General features: G+C 43.9%; 1 protein-coding gene across 4 annotated transcripts in view; it reads right to left on the minus strand.

Annotated features, from left to right (window-relative positions):
- BCL2L14 (BCL2 like 14) overlaps positions 1 to 17,839 on the minus strand; it is a 50,761-nt gene that overhangs the window by 12,867 nt on the left and 20,055 nt on the right. For 2 of the 4 annotated variants that reach the window (XM_085024609.1, XM_085024611.1), the window contains exon 3: positions 2,161 to 2,606. In XM_085024609.1, the coding sequence (XP_084880735.1) occupies positions 2,161 to 2,599 (439 nt within the window). In that variant the 5' untranslated portion in view covers positions 2,600 to 2,606. 4 annotated transcript variants of the gene reach the window in all.

A 17,839-nucleotide genomic window follows, 5' to 3' on the forward strand; every position in this document is an offset into this window, starting at 1 on the left:
GACCATTTGGAATACCTTAATTTAAAAAACTAGGGAAAAAAAAGATTCCCTTATTGTCAGAGCTGGTTTCATCCAAGGGGACACTGGATGGGGTTGGGGAGGGAACAAAAAGGCTGCCTGCCCATCCTTTGGAGTTTATTTTGGGGGCTCATCGTGGGGTTAAGGAGAGCAAGAGAATGGGGTTGGAAAGGCATTTGGCTTGAGGCATTTGTTTTAAAGATGAGGGGCTGGGAGTTTAGGAGAGAGTTCCATATGGTCAAGACTCCTGTTTCCTACCCAGTATGCATTTTCTTTTTCTTCCTTAGTAACAGACCCCCAAAGTGTCAGAAGCAGTGACAAAACTACATTTCCCAGCTTCCTTTGCAGGAAGGAGCAGTCACTGAGTGTAAGAAGCTGGGGTGCAGTTTTAAGAAAACTTTCCAAAAGGGAGCTGAGTTATCTAGAAAGATACCCTTTTGTCCTCCCCTTGCTTCCTCTTTCTTGAGATGTGAACCTGATGGCTGGAATCCAGCAGTCACCTTGGGATTTAAGGTGACTTTGAGGTTGGAAGCCACTAAATGAAGGATGGCAGAAGAGGAAAACCTAAAAATTGTGGAACTAACTGATCGAGACTGGGCTGCCAAACTTTTTTTTTTTTTTTTTTTAATGGGAGAGAAAAATAATCTCTCTTTTAGTTAAGCTGTAGTGAATCATAGCTGTGGAGAAAAAAAAATGTTCACAAAAGAACTCACGTTGGTGTTTCTAAAATTGGTATTGACATTCATTTTTCTACATCCCAAGACCTCTCCCCTATTAGACTTTGGTCTTGAGCCGTAACCTCATAGTTCTCACTTCAGCCTGGAGTCTCAGTCCTGGAAATGGCAGCACAGGCTACATTGTGACCTTTAGTTAAAAGAACCCAGGGGATGCCAACTGCTGAGCTCTGATTTATATGTGGCAAAATAGAAATAGAACATGAGGCCCTCTTGGGTCACACCCAGTATAAAACCAACCAACCATCCACGTAATTTACTGAACAAGAAAGCAAGGAGAGAGGAAGGTGAGAGGGAGGAACAACTGTAAGTAAATGTTTGAAGCTAAACTTCCTTAGGAGGTAACTGTTTCTACTTTTTAAGGGATATCTATATATATAGACAGAGATCTAGAATTTTTAGGAAATAAAAAAGGTCAAATGGCAGTTCAGTATTATTGACATATGGAATGTCGTTTTTCTTAGGAAAGCCAGAAGGTTAAAGTCTGTAAAATCTTCCTCTGTTTCCTGGAAAACTCCAAAGACCAGGACAAGCAGAAAGCCAATTATGTTCCTCCAACTCTTCTGTTTGCTCCAGAGCTCTGCTCTGCCCCTGCCCTCCCTCCATCAGCAGAAGGAGCCTGTTGTACCCCTGGGGGAGGAGGTCTTCCCCAGATATGTCCTCCCAACTGCTGTTCTAAAATAAATCACATTTAAAAATTGAGACATTGCTGCCACCTGTTGACTAATTACTGACAAGTTACACAGGCCAATCAGCCTTGTGGAGGGGGCTTTCTTTTAAAATCTGGACACTGGGTGTTGGAGGGCAAGAAGATGTTTATGCCAAGATGAAGGGTAACTCTGATAAAGACTTTCATGAAAATGTTCTGTTCAATACAATGTGTTTTGTCCCACTGAAGGAAGATTTTGTCAAAATGCATCCCAGTTGGTTTTTTTTTAGAGTGGTTTATACTTTGAAAAGTATTTTCATATATAGCTATCTGATCTTTCCTTCTGCCTTCAGAGGTAGGGAGGGGGTGGTTTACACCAATGTACAAATGAAAATGCAGAGACTCAGGGTGGGGGGGAGTTGACTTCCTTTAGGAAGAACAGCAGCCTGAGCCCCTATCTGGGGGCTCTTTCCCTTATCTTGGTCTCTGGCACTGAGGATTAGGATTTGGGGCAGCAAGCTTAACTGTGGACACTGGAGCCAGAAAAGCAGTCCCCTTACCCTTCACTGCCACCATCTCTCTTTCTGCTCAATCTTGAGAAAAGTAGGGAAATTATATTGAATATTACCAAGTTGGGAAGCTGTGGTACTGAGTGCCCTGCCTAAGACCCCCTTACTAACTTGGGAGGAGGTGAACTCCCAGGCACACAAAGAAGGGAAAGATATGGATGCAGGAGAGAAGAAATCCCCAAAAGCCTACCTTCGTGGTCTAAGCGCTGTTCCACATTGGAGAGGGACCTTGGCCATTGCTGACTGTGAGAACCACTCTGAGTTTCCACTCTCCTCGGCCCCTCGAAACGGAACCCTGTAGGCACGCTCTGCGAATTTTCCTCCTTCTCTGCTACTCCGAAGAGTGTTCTCCAAGAAGACTTTTTCTTGGCAAGGTTTATGGCCTTCTCACTGGACTGGGAACTTCTGCAAGGCCACGGCCCCTGTGTCCATGCCTCCTTTACCGGCCAACTCCCTGGTCCTTTCTGGGACAAACTTCTTGTCCTCAGGAGCTTTGGTGAGAAGACAGCAGAGCTGTTCTTGAAGACATGGTGTGTGACATAGAACTCCAGGATTTTGAATTCCATACTGTTTGAGTCATCATCATCCAGAGGGATCTCCTCCAGGTCACAGGTGCTGGTGGTGCACATGGCAGGGCTGCAACGACAAAGTCCACACATGTCCATCTATCTGGGAGCACCCTACTCTTTGTTGGTCAGGAAAGACAAGTGAAACTCAGTAAACATTTGCTGAGCACCTATTCTCTTTGTGCTGGGAGGCAGGGGATAATCAGAGATGGAAAAGCCAGGGTTCATTCTGAAAGTTCAGTCTTACAAGGATGAGGAAGAGACATGTACACAGATAACTCCAAACAAAGAGAGTGAGCTAGAAGCTCAAATAGAGATGCAGGTGCCAACATTTGAGGTGGGGGAGGAGCAGACAGCTGCAAATAGAGGGCATGTGCAGCCTCCTTGAAGGACAGAAAGGGTTTGGATGAATGGACGGATTTGGGAGCTGAGAACAGGCTGGGCAGAGGGCAGATTACGATGAAATTTAGGATGGTGTGAAGAGTGGAGAGAGAGCTGGTAGAAAATAAGCTTGTGCTTTGTGTATCCTTAGGGCTCAGAGAAGTGGAGGGACAATAGTGATGTGGCAGTTGGGGCCAGGTGATGGGGTATTTGAATGACAAAGAGCTTTGCATTTTTTCCTGTCAATTGATTTTTACATTTCAAAAGGGGCCCTAGATTGTGGAGGGTGGGTGAAAGTCTCCTTTAAAGAGGGTAGGTGGGCAAAAAGGGAAGACAGCTCAGGAGAGGGAACTGTCTGGGGTCCCTGGCCCTTCCTGTCCTCTCTCCCTTCCTTTACTCTCTGCTTTAGCTTGAACAGGTGCACTACTATTCCTCTATATTTGATATTACATGTAACATTAGATATGAAAAAAAAAATCCTACTTTTTTTTTAGAAAATCAAGTTTGAAGAACTTGAAAAGCAGTAGAAAAGATCGCTGAACCTAAGATCTGGTTCTTGGAAAATATTTTAAAAAACATGATAGGACTTTACCCAGACTCATCAAGAAAAAAGAAAGAGAAATGGCCCAAATCAATAAATAAAATCAGAAATGAAAAGGGGGGAGTTCCCGTCGTGGCGCAGTGGTTAACGAATCTGACTAGGAACCATGAGGTTGCGGGTTCGGTCCCTGCCCCTGCTCAGTGGGTTAACAATCCGGCGTTGCCGTGAGCTGTGGTGTAGGTTGCAGACGCGGCTTGGATCCCGCGTTGCTGTGGCTCTGGCGTAGGCCGGTGGCTACAGCTCTGATTCGACCCCTAGCCTGGGAACCTCCATATGCCGTGAGAGCGGCCCAAGAAATAGCAACAACAACAACAACAACAAAAAGACAAAAGACAAAAAGAAAAAAAAAAAAAAAAGAAATGAAAAGGGAAAAGTTAAACCGACACCACAGAAATACAAAGACTCATGAGAGACTACTATGAACTATATGCCACTAAACTATATGCCAATAAAATGGGCAACATAGAAGAAATGGATAAATTCCCAGAAATTTACAATCTCTCAAGACTGAATAAAGAAGTATAGAAAATATAAACAGACCCATTATCAGTAATGAAATTGAGTCAGTAATTAAACAGCAACAACAACTCCCAACAAACAAAGGTCCAGGGCCAGATGGCTTTACAGATGAATTCTACTGAATATTTAAAAGAGAGTTGGAGTTCCCATTGTGGCACAGCGGAAACGAATCCAACTAGGAACCATGAGGTTGCGGGTTCAATTCCTGGCCTTGCTTGGTGGGTTAAGGATCTGGGGTTGCCGTGAGCTGTGGTGTAGGCCAGCAGCCACAGCTCCAATTAGACCCCTAGCCTGGGAACGTCCATATGCCGCAGGTGCAGCCCTAAAAAGGACAAAAGACCAAAAAAAAAAAAAAAGTGATAAAGAGAGAGTTAAAACCTATCTTTCTCAAACTACTCCAAAAAATTGCAGAGGAAGGAACACTTCCAAACTCATTCTATGAGGCCAGCTTCACTCTTATGTCAAAATCAAAGACACCCCCAAAAAAGAAAATTACAGGCCAATATCACTGATAAATGTAGTAACAAAAATCCTCAACAAAATAGCAAACTGAATCCAACAACACAAAGTCTCATACACCTTGATCAAGTGGGATTTATCCCAGGGATACATGTTGGTTCAATATCCACAAATCAATAAATGTAATACATCACATTAACAAACTGAAGAATAAAAATTATCTATTCATTTTAGTAGATGCACTTTGACAAAATTTAATATCCATTTATGATAAAAACTCTCCACAAGGTAGGTATAGAGGGAGCATACCTCAACATTATAGAGACCATATATGAGAATGTCACAGGTAACATCATACCAAACAGTGAAAATTTGAAAGCATTTCCTCTAAGATGAGGAACAAGACAGTGATGCCCACTCTCACCACTCTCATTCCACATAATTTTGGAAGTCCTAGCCATAGCAATCAGAGAAGACAAAGAAAGAAAAGGAAGAAGTAAAACTAGAAATTGGAAAATTGGAAAGGAAGAAGTAAAACTGTCACTGTTTACAAACAATATGATACTCTATATAAAAAAATCCTAAAGACGTCACCAAAAAACTACTAGAACTCCTCAAAGAATTTGGTGAAATAGCAGCATACAAAATTAATACATAGACATATGGATTTATATACACTAAAAATGAACTATCAGAGAAATTAAGGGAACAATCCCATTTACCACTGCATCAAAAAGAATACAATAACTAGGAATAAACATATCTAAGGAAGTAAAAGATCTTACTTGGAAAATTATAAGACACTGATGAAAGAAAATGAAGATAAGACAGATGAAAAGATATATCTATGTTCTTGGATTGGAAGAGTTAATATTGTTAAAATGATCATCCTACCCAGGGTAATCTGCAGATTCAATGCAGTCTCTACCAAAATACCAAGGCCTTTTTTCACAGAACTAGAACAAATAATTCTAAAATTTGTATGGAAATTCAAAAGACCCCAAGTAGCCAAAACAATCTTGAGAAAGAAGAACTATTTTGAAGGTATCATACTCCTGACTTCAGACTCTATTACAAAGCTACAGTAATAAAAACAGTATGGTACTGACAGAAAAACAGGCAGATAAGTCAATGGACTAGAATAGAGAGCACAGAAATAAACTTATGCACTTATGATAAATTTATGACAAAGGAAGCCAGAATATATAATGGAGGAGTTCCCATCGTGGTGCAGTGGTTAATGAATCCGACTAGGAACCATGAGGTTGTGGGTTTGGTCCCTGCTCTTGCTCAGTGGGTTAATGATCCAGCGTTGCTGTGAGCTGTGGTGTAGGTTGCAGATGCGGCTTGGATCCAGTGTTGCTGTGGCTCTGGTGTAGGCCATCAGCTGTGGCTCCGATTCAACCCCTAGCCTGGGAACCTTCATATGCCACCACCGGAGTGGCCCAAGAAATAGCAAAAAGACAAAAAAAAAAAAAAAAAAAAAAAAAAAAGAATATATAATGGAGAAAAGATAGTCTCTTCAATAAGTGGTATTGGGAAAACTGCACTGCTACATGTAAAAGAATGAAATTAGAACATTTTCTAACACCATATATTAAAAAAAACCCTCAAAATGTATTAAAATCTAAATGTAAGACTGGAAACCATAAAACTCCTAGAAGAAAATATAGGTGGAATTTTTTTTACATAAAATAGTAGCAATATTTTTTTGGATCTATCTCCTAAACCAAAGGAAACAAAAGCAAAAATAAACAAGACCTAATTAAATTTAAAAGCTTTTGCACACCAAAGAAACCATCAACCAACAAAAAGACAATCTATGGGATGGGAGAAAATAATTTGCAAATGATGTGACCAATAAGGGGTAATATCCAAAACATGTAAACAGCTCATACAATTCAACTTCAAGAAAACCAATTAAAAAATGGGCAGAGGAGTTCCCATCATGGCTCAGTGGTTAACGAACCTGACTACCAACCATGAGGACACAGGCTGGCTCCCTGGCCTCACTCAGTGGGTTAAGGATCCAGTATTGTGGTGAGCTGTGGTGTAGGTCACTGAAGTGGCTCGGATGCCAAGTTGCTGTGACTGTGGTGTAGGTGGGTGGCTACAGCTCCGACTGGGCCCCTAGCCTGGGAACCTCCAAATGCCATGGGTGTGGCCCTCAAAAGACAAAAGACAAAAAAAAAAAAAAAAGGTCTAAAGAGTTAAATACACACTTTTTCAAAGAAATATAAATGGCCAGTAGGTAGAAAAAGATGCTCAATATTATTAACAATCAGAGAAATGTAAATCAAAACCACAATGAGATATCACCTCACACCTGTCAGAATGGCTATCTTCAAAGTCTACAAATAACAAATATTGGCCAGGATGTGGAGAAAAGGGGACTCTCATCCACTGTTGGTTTGAATGTAAATTGGTGCAGACATGGTGGAAAATGGTATGAATATTTCTCAAAAAACTAAAAATAGAAATATATGACCCAGCAATTACACTCCTTGGTATGTATCTGGAAAAGATAAAAATACTAATTTGAAAAGATACATGTACTCCAATGTTCATAAAAGCATTATTTACAGTTGCCAAGATATGGAAGGAACATAAGTGTCTAAGAACAGATGAATGGATAAAGAAGATACAGTGTATATTGTATGGAATACGACTCAGCCATAAAAAAGAATGAAATTGTGCCATTTGCAACAGCATGAATGGACTTGGAGGGTTATGCTAAATGAAATAAGTAAAAAAAAGACAAATACTGTTATGATATCACTTATACGTGGAATCTTAAAAGCATAAACTAGTGAATATAACAAAAAAGAAAGACAGATATGGAGAAGAAACTACTGGTTGCCCATGGAGGCAGGGGAAGGGAAGGGGTAAGATGGGGGAGGGGATTAAGAGGTACAAACTATTACATATAAAATAAATAAGCTATAAGGATATGTTATACAGCACAAGGAATATAGCCAATATTTTATAATCACTACAAATGGAGTAGAACCTTTAAAAATTCTGAATCATTGTTGTGCATCAACTATATCTCAATTAAAAAATTAAAAAAAACATACCCCCATATCATGGATAAAAAAAATAGCACATGTAAATCATCTAAAGTAGTGCATGGTAGATGTTACATGTTCAAGAAATACTAGCATCTTCATTAAAGTTAGATTATTTTAGAATAGGTTACCTTTTTGGTAAGTTTTAATGTGTACGTAAAAGCAAATCCATCAAATGCTGCAATTAAGAAAAGTAATGACCTGCAAATATTTGGTTTATCTATAGATAGTGTGGGTGTGGGTATAAAGTACACACACTGTAAGGCATGAAGCCTGGGACTTGGCTGGCTTTCCCAGCACCTAGCATAAGGCCTGACAGAGTAAATGCTCCATAAATATTTGATGAATGAAAGAAAAACGACATAGATCTACCAGTTAATAATATGGGATATATAGTCAAACTTGAATTTTAGATAAATGACAAATAATTTTTTAGTGTAAGTAGGTCCTGAATATTGTATGCTTATAAAATAATAGTATCTGTCATTTACCTGAAATTCATACCTAACAGGGCCTCCTATATATTTTTTTTTTTTGGTCCTTTTAGGGCCTTCTCGACAGCCACAGCAACACAGGATCCTCAACCCACTGAGTGAGGCCAGGGATCGAACCTGCATCCTCATGGATGCTAGTCAGGGTTAATTTCTGTGCCACGACAGGAAATCTGGGCCTCTTGTATTTTTAAGCAAATTGGACAACTCTACGAATGAAAGGTGCTGCTTAAAAATATTGAGAACTGAGTTTCTTGGAAGGGAGTAAAGTGGACCTGGGGTTGAGACTGAGTTACCTGAGACACATGAGCCAAAGAGGGAAAGGGCTAGGAGAGCCGGACACGAGGTCAGACTCCAGGTGGACGTCTCACTGCAGATGTGGCTGAGCCCAGGCAGGGAGCAGCGCTGGAGGGTGTCAGGAGACTTATGTGGGTTTTAATTCGGAGCTTCCTTTGGACTGGAAGTACCCTCGGGTTCTCCAGGAACTGTGTCCTTGGTAGGGGGTGAGCCTTCCTCCAGCCACAAAACTACTCTGGAGGAAACCATGTAAGTTAAAAAAAAAAAAAAAAAAGCAAAAAGTTTCTAATGCAGCGTGAGGACTTTAAAAGTGTGTGTGTGTCCTACTCTACAGCACAGGGAACTCTTAGGATAGAGCATGATGGGGAATGACATGAGAAAAAGAATGTGTATGACTGGGTCACTTTGCTGTACAGCAGAAAATGTCACATAAATCAACTATAATAAAATTGCTTTTTGAAAAAAGTGAATAGAAAAAAAAGTGAGTGTGTGTGTGTGTGTGTGGTGTGTGCATGTGTGATGTTATCGGAGAAAGGGTCCTTCTTTAAGAGAGGGGTTTGCAAAAGGCTGATGCAGGAGCAACAGCTGAAAGGGGGGAAAACCAGAGGTCAGGATGGAGCACACGGTCCTTCCATCTGGGGGCAGAGATTTTTGTCACATTACAGGCCAGAAGGATCTGAGTGCTTGGCCCAACCAAGAGGCAAGGCCAAGGGCGAGAGAGAGAAGCAGAGAGCCCGGCAGCATGCAGACAGTGGCCAGGAGCAGCGGTGCGGAGGAGACCATGGCATCAGTCTCAGTTAAGACACTTCCAGTGCATCCCACTGATCCCCACTGTGAATGAGGGCGCTGTTAAATTGACCATAACGTCTTGGTGCAGAGCAGCAGCGAGTTACTTTATCACACATTGCAGCCCTTCTGCTCTCAGCCATTCGTGTTCAAAATGCTCAACTTCTGGGTCAATGGAAATGTACAGGTAAGTTTTATGCTTATGTTTATGGAAAGGAAGTCCTGGGTGGGGTCCCAGGGTGTAGGTGCAGAGCCTGGAGGGTTCAATTAGCTCCAGGATCAGATGTGTGAGGCTTATTGTAATTCAGTGGCTCCCCAACCCTACTCTTTGTATTTACATACCCTCTCCTTATCTACACCAAACTGCTTCTGAAAGGGAGGGAGGTTACATGGTGTCTTTGGTTGGCCTCTTTGCCCTCCCAGAAGATTCCCTCTCCCTCAACCCCTAGATGGCCAAAGTCCTGCGGGTTCCCACGCAGCTAGTCCCCTAGGAGCGGGGCAGGGCGGCACCTGACCTCCAGGATGGCAGGACACCCTTGGGGTTGTTCTAGCTCTGGATTCCTTTGTCGAGGTTAGATTTTGCTTCCCTTCCTGTGGCAGGTCACGGAGGAAAGAGACCCTACAACGGCACAGAGGCTGTGGCCCCAGGGCCCCAGGAAGCTGGATGGAATTCAAATTTGCTCACTCTGCTGAGACCTGAATGTAAGACAGGAGTGAGGGAGTTCCCACTGTGGCACAGCGGAAACAAATCCGACTGGACCCATGAGGTTGTGGGTTCAATCCCTGGCCTTGCTCAGTGGGTTAAGGATCCAGTGGTGTTGTGAGCTGTGGTGTAAGTTGCTGACACGGCTCAGATCTGGCATGGCTGTGGCTGTGGTGCAGGCTGGCAGCTGTAGCTCTGATTAGACCCCTAGCCTGGGAACCTCCATATGCCGCAGGTGTGGCCCTAAAAAGACTCCTCCCCACCAAAAAAAAAAAAAAAAAAAAAAAGGAGTGAGGACGCTCATTCCTGAGGACCAAATTAGGAGCTCAGTGTTTTCTGGTTGCTTTTCACCTGCCCTTCTGCCCCCTCTGCCCCCCTTATGCCCTTCAGAGGCAATCTGCCCTCCCCCCTCGCTTTCCTGAACATCTAGTGTCTTCGTCCCGCCTCCTGTTTGTCATTTCTGTCCTTTAAATCCTCAGGGAGAAATGAGGAATGAGGTAAAATCATTACAATAGAAGCTAAACTGAGAGACAGAGACTCAGGCTCTGATGATTATGAACAAAGGGGGTGGGGACCTCGGGAGGGAGCAGAATTTCCCATTTCACCTGAGCCTTGTACCCAAGGAAGTCTCTAGGGGGGTCTGCCAGGACTAGACCTTGTGTCCAAGTTCCCACATGTGCTCAGGACTCTGGCTCAAACCCAGGCACGCCTGTCTGCAGCCCATTTCTGCTCTGGGGGAGGAAGCTTGCATTTCCACAGGCTTCTGTCAGGTCATCACGCACCTTGTCACGCACTCAGTGAGAGAGGCCTGCACAAAATTCAAAATCATTTGGCCAGTTACATATTCTGAACTGACCTATCCCAAGCCTTCTGAGCAAAGGAGAAATGAAAGAGAAACCTAAATATCTTTCTTTCCCTTTCTTTGAAACGCCAAACTAGTTGCTTAACGTTTAGTTTTAGATTCTTAATTTTGCTTTCTGAGTTTGACATGCTAAGATCTTGGAAATAAACTCGGGAAACGTGAGGTCTGCTCATCTCTAGTGAGTTAGCAAAACCAGGATGGACCTGCCCACCCCAGGTCCTGCTGGAAAGGCTGAGAATGAAGACTGGTGCCTCCTGGTGTTACCTGGTCTCCAGGCTGTTAGCGGTGTCTCCTGCTTCAGGTCAGGTGGCAGTAAGGATATTTCTATACCTGAGTCTCTCTCCACGAAACTTAAGAGGAAACTCTGGCCAAGTCTTCCTGGCTTCTCATTGCGGGAGGCTTCTTGTGATCTGAGACCCCAGCGGGTGTAGCCTCTTCAGGTTGGGACTAGAGCTGGAGGGAGGCTCAGGAAAGAGAGCCACTTCCTCGTTAAGCCCTGCCCTCAGCTTTTTAACTGAAGGAGGGGCTGACCTTTGCCCAAGTAATTTGACTCGAAAAGGAGTTCTACACGGTTTCCCAAGGACTCTCACTGCCCTTTGGGACAAAGACAATTATTTGGGTGTTTTCCTGAGAGTGCTTTCCATTTCATCAGTTTAGCAAATGTTTACTGATCACCTGTGGGACATCTTGAATCTTAACATCAGGAGGCAGGTGTTACGATTCCCATTTTGCCTATAAGGAAACTGAGGCTCAGAGGTAAGGTATCTTGTTAGTGGTCCCCGTCAGGTGAGCTGAGATCCAAATCTTGGTCTTTCTGGCTTTCCACTATATCCTGTTACCTCTCCTGTGAGATTCAAAGGTTGTATTCCAATGGAACCCCTGGAAAAGCTTTCAAAACAGAATCTAACCCCAGCCATAGTAAAACCCACAAAAACTCATGTAAAGACTATAGGTTACATGGGCGTTCCTGTTGCTGTGCAGCAAAAACAAATCCGACTAGAACCCATGAGGATGCAGGTTCGATCCCTGGCCTCACGCAGTGGGTTAAGGATCTGGTGTGGATGTGAGCTGTGGTGTAGGTCTCGGGTGAGGCTCGGATCCTGCATTGCTGTGGCTGTGGTGTAGGCCAGCAGCTGCAACTCTGATTTGACTCCTGGCCTGGGAACTTCTATATGCCATGGGTATGGTATGGCCCCAAAATGCAAAAACAAAAAACCACTATAGCTTATGATTTTAGGGATAGAATTCCCTATGTATAAGAAAGAAGAAACAGATAGGATTTTATGCTTTATCCAGATTCTTAACTGAAGTATACATTTATGATCATGAAATATGAGTGCTGGCTACTCAAACTGGGAAGATGAAGGAAGTGAGAAATGAAAGGGGAATTAAGGGTGATTTCATAAAAGCGGGGAAAGGACTGGCCATTTAAATATTAGGTAAACATCCCTGAGAGACAAATGACAGCAGTTATGGGAAAGTTAGTTTTTTGGTGACTCAAAGTGAAATTTCACCAGCAAATTCATATTTATTGCACGTAATGAATACAAGTCTAGTTACCTGGAGGGCTATTCAAGAAATATTAAGAATGTCTTGTCTTTTTTTTAAAAAAAAAAAAACTTAGTCTTTTTTTTGGGAAGAAGAGATAGATTCATTTGAAACAATTCAAGAATCAACAAATGGATATAACAAGTAACTAAATTGCCTAGTAAGGACCACAGTTGTGATTGGACTTCAGAGTTACATGACTTAAGGAAACTGGGGGCAGAAACCATTTAGAATCTCACAAGGTCTTGGCAGGTATGAACACAGGTATGAACACAAGGAAGGGGCAGTCAGCACGAGGAGGCGGGCTCATTGACGACAATGTCCATTAGTCACCCAGCTTCACACCTTCCACACCCAACAAACTGGCACATACTCAAGACAGGCCTCCAGACGTGTTATATATTAAAAAAAAAAAAACAAAAACCGAGCCTACTTTTCTCCTGATTCTAAAAATACACATTGTGCTCTAGAAAAGGTAGAAAACATAAAAGAGCACTCATAGAATAGAGACCACCAAGATCCAGACACTCAGAGATGAGGGTTGTTAAAAATGGGGTGCATTTCCTTCCTTCTGTGACAGTGACAGTAAGCTACCCTTCAGGTATCTGCCCGGCCCACTGACCTTTCCCTTCATCCTGCCCCCAAGAGTGTACCTACCAGGAGGCACCCCTGCGGTCAGGTGGATAAAGGGACCTCTGCCCCTTATGAAAAAGGAAACCATAAGCCCCAACTGGAGTCACGTGTGTTGGCTCCGTGGCAGTAGGCCAAGACTTAATACCTATCCTAATTACAAAGTCACCCTTAGCCAGGAATGTGATTCCAGCTAAACTGGAATTTCCTGGTCAGGACTGAGAAATCTGCTAATAGACCCTGCTCACATCCTCCTTCAGGAGGACGGCCTTGCCTGAAACATTATATCTTTGCAAATACTTTCCTTGTTTCTGCTCTGTCTTTAAAAAGCTTCCTTTTCTGCAGCTCAGCAGAGCTCCTCTTTACCTCTTAGATGAGATGTTGCCTGACTCATGAATTGTTCATTAAAAAATTTTGTGTGTGTGTGTGTGTGTTTTGTCCGTGTTTTAGGGCTGCACCCGTGGCATATGGAGGTTCCCAGGCTAGGGGTCTAATCGGAGCTGTAGCCACCTGATTACGCCAGAGCCACAGCAACACCAGATCCGTGCTGCGTCTGTGACCTACACTACAGCTCTCGACAACTCCGGATCCTTAACCCACTGAGCAAGGCCAGGGATCAAACCTTCAACCTCATGGTTCCTAGTCGGATTTGTTTCTGCTGCGCCACGACGGGAACTCCAATTTTTTTTTTTTTTTAAATGGCTGCCCCTGAGGCACATGGAAGTTCCGAGGCAAGTGGTTGAATTGGAGCTGCCGCTGAGGCCTAGGCCACAGCCAAAGCCATGCCAGATCAGACCTATGTTGAAGCTTGGGCCAACACCGAATCCTTAATCCACAGAGCAAGGCCAGGGATTAAACCTGCATCCTCACAGAGATAATATTGGGTCCTTAACCTGCTGAGCCACCATGGGAACTCCCAATTAGAGCTTTTAAATGTACTCAGCTGGGTTGTGTTATTTAATAGATTCGATGGCAGCAGTGGGATTGAAGGAGATTTCTGATGGCTTCTCGGACAGTGAAAGACACAGGCCTGGTACCGGTGAACCCACTTTTGGGTTCACTGTCTCACCCTTTCCAAGGACTGAGGGTAAGTTCCCTCTTGGTTCTGAACTCTCTTGGCATTGAGCTCCCCCTCTGTTTGGCTTATAGGGCAGGTCAGCTCAGGCTGGGAGATGGTTCTGCCCAGAGCCAACAAAGCTAAGCCCCTGGCCTTTCAGACAATTCCCAGGTTGTAAGTGGAAACGCCCAAGCCCTTGATTCTGTCCTTGTTGTGTCCCCACTGTTGGTTCGGTCCTGTCCGCAGCTCAAGGTTCATGTGAGAATCGGTGGTGGTGCAGAGCCTTCTCTGGCTCAGGTCGCAGGAACATCTCTTGGTCTCTGCTGGTGAGGTACAGTGAATGTTTGTCTGGTTTTATGTACATAAAGGCTGTTGCTAGTGGGGATCGCAGAGCCCCAAAAAGCGGCAAAAATTGGTCCATGCATGTTAAGGATAGAGAGGCTGTTAGAGTGACTGCCAACTCAATTGAAGACCCCAGTGTTGAGATAAACGGGTCATGGAACAGATTAAAGTGACCCTTGGTCCCCCACCAACCTCAGGAAAACATCCCTGCAGGGAGGTGCACTGCAGAGCAAGCTCCCCAGCCCAGCAGCACAGCCCTTTTAAGGTTTAGCTTATGAGAGGGAGGGGGGGAGAGGGGGAGAGGGGGAGAGGGGGAGAGGGGGAGAGGGGGAGAGGGGGAGAGGGGGAGAGGGGGAGAGGGGGAGAGGGGGAGAGGGGGAGAGGGGGAGAGGGGGAGAGGGAGAGGGAGAGGGAGAGGGAGAGGGAGAGGGAGAGGGAGAGGGAGAGGGAGAGGGAGAGGGAGAGGGAGAGGGAGAGAGAGAGAGGCTTAGCAGAGCTTTAAGTGCTGAAGCGTCAAGCACGCCACCTTCTGGCACGCCAGCTGATTGTATGTCTAAAAACTGGTCCCCGAAGGTATCAATTCCAAAGCGGCAAAAAATCTTATCAAGAACCACCTAGGACTGTAGGGGAATGTCCCGATTAGACATGATTGTTCATTTAAGAAGTGCATTTGAAATGAAGGGTTTCTGAATGAAATAAACAGATGGGATACCTATTTTAACTGATATGCAGAGCTCCCCAAAGGCTTCAAGATTCCAAAATAGCTTCATTAAACAGCTTGTTATGGGAGTTCCTGCTGTGGCACAGTGGGTTAAGAGCCCAGCTGCAGCAGCTCAGATTGCTGCAGAGGCGTGGGTTGATCCCTGGCCTGGCGCAGTGGGTTAAAGATCCTGTGTTGCTGTAGCTGTGGCCTAGGTTGCAGCTGTGACTTGGATTCAGTCCCTGGCCCGGGAACTTACTTAAGCCGTGGGTGTGGCCATAAAAAACAAACAAACAACCACCAAAAAAACCCCAACCAAGCAAAAAACCCCACAGAGTTCCTGTTGTGACTCAGTGGTTAACGAACCTGGCTAGTATCCATGGGGTTGCAGGTTCGATCCCTGGCCTTGCTCAGTGGGTGAAGGATCTGGTGTTGCCATGAGCTGTGGTGTAATACGCAGATGTGGCTCGGAGGCTTGGAGGTTCAGATCCTGAGTGGCTGTGTCTGTGGTGTAGGCTGGCAGCTACAGCTCTGATTCAACCCCTAGTTTGGGAACCTCCAAATGCTTCGGGTGGGGCCATGAAAAGACAACAAAACCCGCAAAAAACCCCTTATTATGGAAGGCTAAGGAAAAATGAGCCACACAAGAGGTACCTAAAACAAAAGACGATGGGACGGATGTGCCTCCCACTTCTCCCTTCTGTGCTTCTTTCCCTGAGACTCACATTTTCCTGATTCTCTGCCTGAACTGCCTTTCCACTCTGCAGAGACTATTAAACAGTTACTTGTTAAAATAAAACCACCTGAGGTTGCAGGTGATCCTTCTCAGTTATCTCTCACTCTTCGCTCAAAGATTGAACTAAGGGCCATAGGTAAATCATTTCCTCAATTTAGGGAGGACCCCCCAAAGGTTTTTTTTGTGTGTGTGTTTTGAAGAGTTTAGAATCCTTATGGGGCATGACCCCCAGCTGCCAGCTCTTTATCAGCTTGCACGTATGGCAGCAGGATCTGGTGAAGCCCAAAAATGGAAGCTGGAAGCAGAAGGCATGAATGATCCCAAGGATATTTGGGTTCCTCCATCTCCAACATGGTCCTTTTTATGATCAGAAAAAGCTCAAAACATAGCAACTGATCTTCAAAAGCCATTTTATTTTATTTTATTTTATTTTATTTTTTTTGCCATTTCTCAGGCCGCTCCTGCCGCATATGGAAGTTCCCAGGCTAGGGGTTGAATCGGAGCTGTAGCTGCTGGCCTACACCAGAGCCACAGCAACGGGGGATCCGAGCCCTGTCTGCAACCTACACCACAGTTCATGGCAACGCCGGATCGTTAACCCACTGAGCAAGGCCAGGGATCGAACCCGAAACCTCATGGTTTCTAGTCAGATTCATTAACCACTGAGCCACGATGAGAACTCCTAAAAGCCATTTTTAGAGTCTTCTCTGCTCACACGGATTGGTACTTTATTCAAACATACAGACAAAATATGATACATCTGTGGCAGACTTTAAAGCACCCTTCTTACGACCTCCTGGATTCCACACAGCAGAGAAGGACACTTAACCTGCTCTATATGCCCTGTTTGTAAATGGATTATTCCCTAAGATTAGTGGGGTTGATAAAAAAGGCAAAAAATAGAATGGAAAGCCACTGGCCTGACCAGAGCTTACTTTGAAAGGACTTTGAACCAAGAGCATAAACGAAGGTCCTTCAACCTAATGGCCTTACAGCTGCAGCAGCTCCAAGCCAGAGACCTCAAATAACTCCTGGGTCTCCTCCTAGGGGCCTACCATCAATAAACATGGCCCAACGATTGATAATTAACTGGGGTACTGGAAAAAATATCCAATGCAAATTCTTTGTAATTAACTGGGGTACTGGAAAAAATATCCAATGCAAATTCCTCAATATCCACTGGAATGCTGCCAAGGGAGGCCCCCAAAGAGTCCCTCCCAGGATAAACTGCTACTCTTAAACAGGCCAAATGGAAATTAAAACTAATGGAAAATCAGAGTTCCTGTAGTGGCTCAATGGGTTAAGGACGTGACATTGTCTCTGAGGATTCAGGTTTGATCCCTGGCCTCACTCGGAGGGTTAAAGACACAGTGTTGACTCAAGCTTTGGTGTAGGTCGCAGATGTGTCTCGGATCCTGTGTGGCCCTGATTGTGGTGGAGGCTGGCAGCAGCAGCTCCAATGTGCCCCCTAGCCTGGGAATGTCCATATGCTGCAGGTGCAGCCCTAAAAAGGAAAAAAGAAAAAAAAAAAAAAGATTAATAATCTTTTAATGGAAAACCTTGCCCAATTCTGTTAGATACTAGGGCTGTATTTTCTACTTTAAATCTCACTTTCAGAAATCTTTGAGTGAAAAAATAGTTTCCATAGTGGGTGTGTCTTATAAAGTTCAAAGAGAATTTCTATCTTAACTGGTACGAAACTTTTTAATGAAAAGGTTTTTTTTTTTTTTTTTTTTTTTTTTCCTATGTGACACAGCCCTAGTCTCTGAGGCAAAGACCCTCCTTTCTAAATTAAAAGGGTGAATATGTTTTGCTTCTAGTGGGGACTTCTCTTAGAATTTCCTGTTCAACCTCAACCTGATCTTTTCTGCTTTTTTTTGCAACCCATCTTTGATATAAAAGAAGAATTCCAACACAGATCCCCCAATTTCAGGTGCCTAAAAGTCAATAGGCTACTTCTGAGACTGAGATTGGGAGAATAAAAACCACAGAGCCTATAACAATTTAGATTGATGTGACCGAACCTTTTCCTAAATGCCCTCAATATCCATTAAAGCCTGAAGCCATACAAGGCCTCACATCAATAATAAAAGACCTAATTGCCCAGGAATTAGTCCTTCCCT

The sequence above is a fragment of the Sus scrofa genome, chromosome 5, assembly GCF_054392235.1.
Source record: "Sus scrofa isolate SSC_HxYL_T2T_F1_AM1 chromosome 5, Sscrofa_HxYL_maternal_Yorkshire_Landrace_v2.0, whole genome shotgun sequence".
In the NCBI taxonomy this organism is placed as follows: Eukaryota; Metazoa; Chordata; class Mammalia; order Artiodactyla; family Suidae; genus Sus; species Sus scrofa.